This window comes from Spea bombifrons, chromosome 6 (genome assembly GCF_027358695.1).
Source record: "Spea bombifrons isolate aSpeBom1 chromosome 6, aSpeBom1.2.pri, whole genome shotgun sequence".
NCBI lineage: Eukaryota > Metazoa > Chordata > Amphibia > Anura > Pelobatidae > Spea > Spea bombifrons.
The window spans coordinates 47,137,411-47,148,651 of record NC_071092.1 but is presented as its reverse complement, the minus strand read 5'-3'; the positions used below and the strand labels follow the sequence as shown (position 1 = coordinate 47,148,651).

Here is an 11,241-nt window from a genome sequence, read left to right as displayed (position 1 = left end):
TACGGCTCCTGAATCTAAGACGAGACCAACGACTGATTAAGGAGTCTTTACAGCAGGAGAAGCGGGCGACTAGAGGGGCCGGATGGGGGGCCAGTCAGCTGGCGGGTTTTATTCTTCTATGTTAAAGCAAATCTTCTTCTTTCTCCTGAAATCTTAAGTAAATATGCCCTTTAGCTTCTGTTCTTGCAGTGCGGTGACATCCAGTACTTCCGGCTGGATTTATAAAACTGTTGCCAATCAGGGAGATTAAAAGGATTTTCTGTACAAAAAGAATATTCCAGCGGCTGAGCGGAGAACGAGACGAACAACAACAACGGCGGCAGCTCTGAATCTGAATTTGGATCTTTGCATTCGCTACCAATATGGATAGAGTTTCCCCCAAACTATTTCTGAACAAAAGGAGCAAAGGAAACAAATGTATTTTATTATCACTAAAAGCCATCCCATTGTACAGCACTACGGAATATGATGGTGATATATACACCAACGTTCAAAGGTTTGGAGTCACTGAGTTGTTTTCATGGAAAAGAAGGACATTTCCGGCTGTAACATAATTACAAAAGGGTTTCTAATTCTAACCATCAATTATCCTTTTATACTTAAACTTGGATCAGCGAACACAACGTGCCATTGGAACACAGGAGTGATGGGAGTGATAAAGGGCCATTGGAACACAGGAGTGATGGGAGTGATAAAGGGCCATTGGAACACAGGAGTGATGGGAGTGATAAAGGGCCATTGGAACACAGGAGTGATGGGAGTGATAAAGGGCCATTGGAACACAGGAGTGATGGGAGTGATAAAGGGCCATTGGAACACAGGAGTGATGAGAGTGATAAAGGGCCATTGGAACACAGGAGTGATGGGAGTTATAAAGGGCCATTGGAACACAGGAGTGATGGGAGTGATAAAGGGCCATTGGAACACAGGAGTGATGGGAGTGATAAAGGGCCATTGGAACACAGGAGTGATGGGAGTGATAAAGGGCCATTGGAACACAGGAGTGATGGGAGTGATAAAGGGCCATTGGAACACAGGAGTGATGGGAGTGATAAAGGGCCACTGGAACACAGGAGTGATGGGAGTGATAAAGGGCCATTGGAACACAGGAGTGATGGGAGTGATAAAGGGCCATTGGAACACAGGAGTGATGGGAGTGATAAAGGGCCTCTGTACACCTATGAAGAGATTCCATTAAAAATCATCCGTTTCCAGCTATAATACTCATTTACAGCATTAACCCCGTCTGCGCTGGATTTCTCATCCATTTCATGTTATTTTATTCCAAATGAAATTTGCTTAAATTTTTTTTAAAAAACAACAAGGAGATTTCTAAGTGACCCCCAATTTTTGGTGGGTAAATCAATAAATAATAAAGCACAACATTTAATAACTTGCATTGTACCTAATTGGCCATAATTATGATGAGTTTTAATGCTTTCGTGCAGCACATAGCACCGGCTCCTTTGCTTTGGCAAAAATAGATTAGTCCAAACAAAGCATTTGGCAGGAGAAATAATTATTCTGAAACAAAGAAAAAAATAGAAGAAATGGTTTCAGCGAATGTTTATTTTCCACAAAAAGTGATACTTCATATAATTGTCACAAATCAAACCATATAATGCAGGTTTTACAGATCAGAAAGAAACAAACATTTTGAAACCCATGCTAAAGGGGAAAAAACCCTTTATTGTGCAGTTTATATAATAATCGTTTCATGAAATCCAAATTGTAAAAAAATTCACTTACATTCCTACATTAAATATAGAAATTCTGCAATAACTCCTCGAGTCCAACTCCGGCCCTGCTGAGCTCAGTGTTAGGTCTATGGGGAGCTAACATGGCAGGATTGCGCAATCAGAGTTATATAGAAACAGAATTTACCAGCAGATCGGCCCCATTCGGCCCGTTTCCCCTGCTGTAAAGACTCAAACCTTAATCGGTCGTTGGTCTCGTCTTAGATTCAGGAGCCGTATGTCTATCCCATGCATGTTTAATCCCCTCACTGTATTACCCTCTACCACCTCTGCTGGGAGGCTGCTCCACTTATCTACCACCCGCTCAGAAAGTAAAACTTCCTTACATACGTTTTCTACAGACTCCAGGTAAAAACAATATGTGGAATTAAAGGGACTCATCTTGGCAGAACCCAGGAGACAAGTGGCTGAATAATGAGCCCTGGGGCAATCATCTGAGCTTTAGTCACATAACGGCTCGCATTAGGTTTCTCTAATTTTCTCCCAATAAACTCCCTTTATCTGCGGACCTGGAGCCGCCGGTGCTGTCAGTCATGTGATATTTTGGGTGACTTCACTTATCAAACACCACACTGAGCTGATGCTTTATTGCGATGCTAATGAAGTCCGTTCCTCCATAGACTTCCATTAGTCACAGAGTCCATCTGGTTGATTCAGACTGAGTCATTCTATTGTTCCCCACAGGCAGTATGATAAGGAGTCGGGGAGGTTTAGTAGATCGGGGATCAGATAACAGAGCGAGAATCATACAAACAGCTGATATTGAAGTTGCCTGAAAACAATAATTTCATGAAATTTTCTCTTAAAATTGTAGAAAATTGTATAATTGAGCTGCTCAGTAACAGATAATGAATGGAGGATCTTCGAAGGGAAAGATACGTTCTGTACGAAGAGCTACGTTCTGTGAGAGTATGGAATCTTCTACACGTAGATTATATTTAGAAACAGATACAATGTAAATAAATGAACAAAACAAATAATATTGTAAAGGATTCATTGTTAGGTTATGAATTACGGACAAAGCCTAAGCCCCTCCCTCTCCCAAGCCATTGGTTCATCCTTCGCTAATTAAGGGTTTAACTTCTTCTGTCGATAATGGCAGGTCACATGACTCTGTAAGGATTTATGGAAGGTAATAAGACGATCGATACATTCCTTCCCCTCGCTCGCTCCCGTCAGCGTTAATATCTACGGCAGACAGAAAGTCAATACTCTGAGTTCCCCAGAAGGTAGAACTGAGCAACAGATCGGCCCCCTTCGGCCCCATCTAATCTGTCTGCTTTTCCTTAATCAGTCGTTGGTCTCGTCTTAGATTCAGGAGCCGTATGTCTATCCCATGCATGTTTAATCCCCTCACTGTATTACCCTCTACCACTTCTGCTGGGGGGCTGTTCCACTTATCTACTACCATCTCAGTAAAGAAAAAAAGTCCTTCCATTCCTCCTACGCCTCGCACTCGCTAATAACCTTTACAATTGTTTATGTTTTTATAACTTTACTGCAGGAGAGATTTATTTTAAATCTGATGAGTTTGGGTTCAATGCTTGATTTCTTATAAGGCACAATGAGGCTTATGTGTAACTTTGGAGGTGGGGCTAAGAGGCTAGTGGGTGTGGTGACATGGTTACCCCACCCACATCAAACTAGTTCCTGCCCCTACAATAAACCTTAAATTATCCCTTTTTTCCCCAAATAAAACTCATGGGTGCATTAAACGTTTCCCCATTTGCCCCTGCATACCATAGCAATGACCTGAAGGGGAACCAAAAACGAGTTGGTTCTATTCAAGATTTTAAAATCAACACATTAATTGCTGAGTACCGGTTTCTATGGCAACAACCTATGACATCATGGTTTCTTTTGTCACATGAGACACATTCCCTGAAACAAACATGATGAAATAATAACTCCAGGGTAAGGATGGGGCATTTAACAGCACGAGAAATAATGTTTCCAATGCAGCATTTAACTGTAAAAGTGCCGAGCGTTTGTGTCACATGACAATTAAGCATTCCCGGGAAAAAAATATGAATGAAGCAAATTGGATGATATTTGTAGCCCCTACGCAGGCTGCACGGGGGTCGTTAGACATGGTGTGTAAGGCACACGTTACAGAACCGCATTACAAGCATATCGTTATAACGACCATACGTTTTAACTCCTGCGCTACGGTATGTGCTGGCGCTCTATAAAGAAATGTGATTTCATTAGCGTGAAAAGTGCATTTCTCACCCCGATACACAGAGCGAGACCCAATAATGTCCGCCCGTCTCAAGGTCTGACCTCTAGGAACAGTACGGGGGCAGCTGAAATGATTGAAAGAAGTAATAAGAGATACTGCCAAAGAACGTGCGCGGTACGCAAAAACCCAATAACAGCCTCGCGAGTCCTGGAACAGACCCGGGAACCGCATGCGCGATGAATGCTCGGCGTCACGGTAAATTCTTTTATTACCAGAGAATCTATACGGATATAAAGTATCTATTTTACAAAACGGAAACAAAGCTCCCCTACAAACGAGAAGAAGCCTGTAAACAGGGAGCGGATAATATACACGCGAGGCGCGCATGTACAGCGAGAACACGTCGTACGCCGGGGGGTCAGCGCGGGAGGAACGGATACTCGTTACCACTGTTCCCATCCGAAGTCATCTCCTCTCCCAAACACAACGAAGAAGCCGAGGATTGTAAGGAATAAAACGGCGTTCCCTGCCAGGACCAATCCGCAGGCGCCCCACTTAATCTGCAACGGAACAGAGAGTCAGAGCCCAGTAATAACCCCAGCGCTGTATATACAATAATATAACCCCCAGTGCTGTATATAATAATATAACCCACCAGCGCTGTATACAATAATATAACCCCCAGTGCTGTATACAGTAATATAACCCCCAGCACTGTATACAGTAATATAACCCCCAGCACTGTATACAGTAATATAACCCCCAGCACTGTATACAGTAATATAACCCCCCAGCGCTGTATACAGTAATATAACCCCTCAGCGCTGTATACAGTAATATAACCCCAGCACTGTATACAGTAATATAACCCCCAGCACTGTATACAGTAATATAACCCCCAGCGCTGTATACAGTAATATAACCCCCAGCGCTGTATACAGTAATAACCCCCAGCGCTGTATACAGTAATATAACCCCCAGCGCTGTATAAAGTAAAACGTTTTGTGTTCTATTTTCAGTATCGGTGGAGGTCGGAGCGCCCTCTAGAGGTTAGTGAAGTCTTTACAGAATAACCAAGAGAATTCTATTTTTTTTTTTATTAGATTTTTTTTCACAGATCTCTCACTTTTTGGCTCATTGAGTTAATTTGATCTAAACTGTTCTTTTCTCCAAATAAATTAATATTTATGCTCCCTACTTATGGTGGAGAGGAGATCCGTGTTTCATGCTTACGAGGACACGGATCTCTGCTCTCCCGCGGCCCCTCTGATGATTTTTTTATTAACTCACCACCATGACTCTGGCCAGAACAATCGGGAGGCCAAACGCCGAGACCACGATCCCGGTGGTGAAAAAAACCGCTAGTTCCCGGCAGGCGCTGCTGGCGGCGTCCGTGTCGTCGCTGAGCCGTCTGGCGATGAAGTGCGGAATGGGGCTGATGACGTAAAATATCAGAACGAACAGCGGCCAATAAACTCTGGAAAAAAGAAAGCGGGAGGATTCCAGACATTTGTATGATTCTCGCTCTGTTATCTGATCTATGGATGCATTGCCATAAAGCATCAGTTCAGTGTGGTGTTTGAGCCAGCAATGTCACCCAAAATATCACATGACTGACATTACTGTATACAGCGCTGGGGGTTATATTACTGTATACAGCGCTGGGGGTTATATTACTGTATACAGCGCTGGGGGTTATATTACTGTATACAGCGCTGGGGGTTATATTACTGTATACAGCGCTGGGGGTTATATTACTGTATACAGCGCTGGGGGTTACATTACTGTATACAGCGCTGGGGGTTATATTACTGTATACAGTGCTGGGGGTTATATTACTGTATACAGCGCTGGGGGTTATACTGTATACAGCGCTGGGGGTTATATTACTGTATACAGCGCTGGGGGGGTTATACTGTATACAGCGCTGGGGGGTTATATTACTGTATACAGTGCTGGGGGGTTATATTACTGTATACAGTGCTGGGGGTTATTACTGTATACAGTGCTGGGGGTTATATTACTGTATACAGTGCTGGGTGTTATATTACTGTATACAGCACTGGGGGGTTATATTACTGTATACAGCGCTGGGGGTTATATTACTGTATACAGCGCTGGGGGGTTATATTACTGTATACAGTGCTGGGGGGTTATATTACTGTATACAGCGCTGGGGGGTTATTTTACTGTATACAGCGCTGGGGGGTTATATTACTGTATACAGCGCTGGGGGGTTATATTACTGTATACAGCGCTGGGGGGTTATATTACTGTATACAGCACTGGGGGTTATATTACTGTATACAGCGCTGGGGGTTATATTACTGTATACAGCGCTGGGGGTTATATTACTGTATACAGCGCTGGGGGTTATATTACTGTATACAGCGCTGGGGGGTTATATTACTGTATACAGCGCTGGGGGTTATATTACTGTATACAGCGCTGGGGGTTATATTACTGTATACAGCGCTGGGGGTTATATTACTGTATACAGCGCTGGGGGTTATATTACTGTATACAGTGCTGGGGGGTTATATTACTGTATACAGCGCTGGGGGTTATATTACTGTATACAGCGCTGGGGGTTATTACTGTATACAGCGCTGGGGGTTATATTACTGTATACAGCGCTGGGGGGTTATATTACTGTATACAGCGCTGGGGGTTATTACTGTATACAGCGCTGGGGGGTTATATTACTGTATACAGCGCTGGGGGTTATATTACTGTATACAGCGCTGGGGGGTTATATTACTGTATACAGCGCTGGGGGTTATATTACTGTATACAGCGCTGGGGGGTTATATTACTGTATACAGCACTGGGGGTTATATTACTGTATACAGCGCTGGGGGTTATATTACTGTATACAGCGCTGGGGGTTATATTACTGTATACAGCGCTGGAGGTTATATTACTGTATACAGCGCTGGGGGTTATATTACTGTATACAGCGCTGGGGGTTATATTACTGTATACAGCGCTGGGGGGTTATATTACTGTATACAGCGCTGGGGGTTATTACTGTATACAGCGCTGGGGGTTATATTACTGTATACAGCGCTGGGGGGTTATATTACTGTATACAGCGCTGGGGGGTTATATTACTGTATACAGTGCTGGGGTTATATTACTGTATACAGCGCTGGGGGTTATATTACTGTATACAGCGCTGGGGGTTATATTACTGTATACAGTGCTGGGGGTTATATTACTGTATACAGTGCTGGGGGGGTTATATTACTGTATACAGCGCTGGGGGTTTTATTACTGTATACAGCGCTGGGGGTTATTCTGTATACTGTTACATCTCCCCTGTGGTTAACTCCCTGATTGTTGTTTGGTGAAGCGGTCGGTGTTATATGACAGAGGGTAATGGCAGTTTGTGCGCAGGGATCAGACACCGTCCTGTAATATGTATATATTATATATTATAGATATGTAAGAAAACCAGCCTAGGCTCTAAAGGGTATAAATTATTTAAAGGTAATCTCCTAAATTTAACTGTTTTTTATTATAAAAATCATCATTCCTAGTGCATCCTTGATCAGGGGAAACCCTGCCTCATTTATAATTTTTCTGGGAAGGCCTAATTGTCATGTGACATAAAAATAATCCATCACCATGCTGGGGGGAGGGGTGCGTACCTGTATTCCTCCAGGGAGCATCCCAACATAAGGAACGTCAGGCCGATGGCTCCGCTAAACGACAATCCGACCAACGCTACAACCCGGAAAAAAAACATCAACAATAAACAGTAAAAAAAAAAGATATAACAGCTCAAAGAGTATTTAAAAAACAAAATCAGTCCAATCATATGTGGCCCCCATGACTTGCTGGCTGAGCATCATAAGAGTTGTAGTAGTAGCAGGAAAGAGACAAATATTGGCCTTAGATTGCATTACGGCTTTTTTATCACTGAGTTAAGTTGTAGAACTTATGACATCACAGAGATGTTTTGATGATTGAAAAAAAACAATATATTACCATGATTATAAAATATTTACATTGATGAAAGTATCGGCCCACCTAAAATCACACGAACTTAATTTTACAGTCCAGTAGAACCTAATTTGTTTCTAATGCTATTAGCTGGATTTCCGTAAATGTATTTAAACTGTGAAGGTGGTTAATAAGTGGAGCAGCCTCCCAGCAGAAGTGGTAGAGGGTAATACAGCGAGGGGATTAAACATGCATGGGATAGACATACGGCTCCTGAATCTAAGACGAGACCAACGACTGATTAAGGTTTGAGTCTTTACAGCGGGAGAAACGGAAGACTAGACGGGGGCCGAATGGGTATAAATTTTCTGGGTGATTCTGATTCCATAAAGTTGTTAGAAATATCTAAATATTTTTAGTTCTTTATTCTTCCCCCTCAGCGTGTAATTGGGGGGGGGGCTTTGTGTGCGAAGGGCAAAGCGATTCAGAAACAAAGAAGAAAGAACATGAATATTACTTTGGTTGCCATGGAGATTTCACCTTTCCCCCCCCACACACACAATTTATACAATCAGCCTCAATGACTCCAAAATGACAATAAATGTCTTATTAACTCTTTGAGGAGCGAATCTTTAAAAGGTTAAAAAGGCATTTAAACAGAGAATAGAGAAAAGCAACAACGTATCGAAGAAACACAAAGATTTCTATTTAAAAGGTAAATAAAACAGAATCTCCGATACATCGCGAGCCGGACCCTCTTTATCTAACGTGTCGTGTCTAGTTTGAATGTAGGGACTGTAAGAAGCACTGCGGGAATAGTTGGCGCTATATAAATAAAAGATAATAATAATAATAATAATATAATAATAATAATAATAGTAATAATAATGTGGGTGTTGAGAGATTTACCGCAGGTTCGTTCAAACCTCCCTTTAGTTACTAAAAGGTTAAAGCATGCATTAACCCTCGCAGGCACAGGCGCGCACGCAGTTTAAAGGGAGGAAAGTTTTAAGGAGATGAGATACAGTCTGCGGCAACATTCTGCTGGTTTCCATGGTGATTGCTCAACATCTAGAACTTTGGCTCCTAGGGCCGGTGCGTTTGCAGTTAACGCATAGGTCACAGATTGTATCAGGAGGGGCCGGGGGGCAGCGAGGAAGCTGAAGTTGCACATTACCTTTAATGCCAGCCATGTTTGGAGCAGGAGCTGTGTTTACCGAGTCCGCTTCCTGACACAGAAAAAGGGGAGGAAACAGGAAATGTTTTATTTTTTATTTATTTTTTCCTCCTCTAGGAGGCCGGAGAGGTAAGGAGGTCCCGGAGCAGCTCCTGCCTCCCCCTTTGGATTGCTCCTTCCGGCTGTCACTTACAGAGGAGGCTGGAGGGACTGGGTGCGGAGAGTCGGGCTGCTGGCTCGGATACTGTGACTCAGAGTTAGGTTTCGCACCGAAATACAGAAACAACCAGCGGCGAAGAACCAGTCCCTCCGTTTACTCCGGCTGTAAAAACTGGCCCATGCATGTTTAAATTCACTTACTGTGTTAACTGCTACCGCTTCTGCTGGAAGGCTGTTCAACGTATCCGCCTCTTAATGAAGAGATGATCTGTACTATAATATCCACGCCACCTAACCCTGCGCGATCGCATCTTTCAACATTCTCTTCCACTGAATACCCTCCTGTACTTTGTTTAACCCCTCTATGTACTGAAATGTTTAAATTGCCGCTCGTGTTTCCCCTGAGCTGCGCATGTTGAGATCCTGATGTTTTCTGACATTTTGTTTCTTGTATCTCCTGTATTGTAAGCGCGTTTGAGCCTCACTTGTTGTTTCTATAAATCAAATTATTATGTTATGTACTGCTTTTTATGTCTTGTCTACTCATAGTACTGCGCTACGGCATATGATGGCGCTATGTATATATATATATATATATAACAATAATCTTCTAGCTACGTAACCCAACATCCTGCATCTTTCCAAGGCTCGCAGCACAAGACGCCACGTTCTTTCGCTGAACGTATTTCTGCTATTATCAGAATCTGGAGAAATCTGAAATCTTAATCCCGGCTCGGAAGGAACCCCCCCCCAATGTTTCTTTTCTTCACACCTCGCCCCGCAGGAGAGAACCCGGCCGGTATTTGCAGAACCCCAAAGAGTGCCGTACCGCTCCATTCCGAAAACCCAGGTGTCGGACTCCGTAACTCTGCAACTGTATCCAGAGATATTACTGGGGTCATTGTACAGCGCTGCAGAATATGATGGCGCTATAGCAATCAATAAACCTAAGGTGCCGCAGGTCCGGCGGGACTTGGTAGGAACTCGATGTGATGTTTTCCGGTAGCTAAAAATAATGACCCTAACAAGACAGCTGAAGAAAGGGGCAACTGAGGCAGATCGGCCCCGTCCGGCCCCCGTCTAGCTGCCCGTTTCTCCTGCTGTAAAGACTAAAACCTTAATCAGTCGTTGGTCTCGTCTTAGATTCAGGAGCCGTATGTCTATCCCATGCATGTTTAATACCCTCACTGTATTACCCTCTACCACCTCTGCTGGGAGGATGTTCCACTTACCCACCACCCTCTTCAGTCTATCCCCATTGTAAAGAAAGAAAAGTCAATATTGGGTCTTTTTTTTCTTGTTTTTAATAGAAAAGGAATGCATGTTTAATTGTTTTAAACCACAAACAAGCATGGAAATAAAAACATAAAACCGATGCACTTTTTTTTTTTTTGTCATTAACCCGTTTGGTGCTAGAGGGGGAGCAATGCATCACTCCACAGAACATGCCTCCGGTATGCAAAGGGTAAAGTTATTTTTTTTCTTAGGATTGGGAAATAAAAGGCTTTACGCATTGCTAGAATGGGGGTATGGAGCTAATAGTTTATGGGGGGGGTAGAAAGCGTATGTTACACCCATAGATTCGGTGATAATATGTATCACATACACAATAATACCTAGAAACGCAAAAGAATTACAATTAACCGATCACAAGAACGCGTTTTACATTCCAGGTAAACATGACAATTTTTTTTTTGTTCAAAAAGCTCTTTTTTTCCCATGATGCAGTTTCACCTCTTGCGTGATCTCACCTGTTTTTGCTTATTTATTTTTTTGCTTTTTTTTTTTTTTTTAAAAGTACTGCATAAAAAAAAAAACAAGAGATCGTAACGTCTCTCCGTAGGTAACGGCGTTTGCATAAATTAACAAAAAGTGCATGAAAGGGAGGAAAAAACGCAAAAAAATAAATAAATAACTCTTCAAGAATCAGAGTGGGTGATCACCTTATTGCTTTCCCACTCTGGCCCTAGAAGGGTTAAACCTGATGCATAAAAAAAATAATAATAATATTTTAAAAA

At 42.6% G+C, this 11,241-nt stretch overlaps 1 protein-coding gene and 1 long non-coding RNA gene across 2 annotated transcripts in view; both read right to left on the bottom strand.

Moving 5' to 3' along the window:
• Positions 1 to 1,551: 1,551 nt before the first annotated feature.
• LOC128500782 (uncharacterized) overlaps positions 1,552 to 11,241 on the bottom strand; it is a 45,865-nt gene continuing 36,175 nt past the window's right edge. The window contains exon 2 of the long non-coding RNA XR_008354950.1: positions 1,552 to 2,266. This is a non-coding gene — a long non-coding RNA (uncharacterized LOC128500782). The remainder of the gene's footprint in view (positions 2,267 to 11,241) is intronic.
• Positions 4,192 to 9,139, bottom strand: LEPROT (leptin receptor overlapping transcript). The gene is made up of 4 exons (XM_053470044.1): positions 9,065 to 9,139; positions 7,593 to 7,668; positions 5,230 to 5,416; positions 4,192 to 4,499 (listed from the first exon to the last, which is right to left on the bottom strand). Exons 1-4 carry the CDS (start codon positions 9,078 to 9,080, stop codon positions 4,383 to 4,385), a joined length of 396 nt encoding a protein of 131 aa, XP_053326019.1. The 5' UTR covers positions 9,081 to 9,139; the 3' UTR covers positions 4,192 to 4,382.

What these genes read in the sequence shown, in the direction of transcription:
- LEPROT (XM_053470044.1), bottom strand. An exon ending in TGCTCCCTGGAGGAATACAG is followed by an intron (nt 5,417 to 7,592) that starts GTACGCACCCCT and finishes TCTTTTTTCCAG; the next exon opens with AGTTTATTGGCCGCTGTTCG. An exon ending in TTCTGGCCAGAGTCATGGTG is followed by an intron (nt 4,500 to 5,229) that starts GTGAGTTAATAA and finishes GTTCCGTTGCAG; the next exon opens with ATTAAGTGGGGCGCCTGCGG.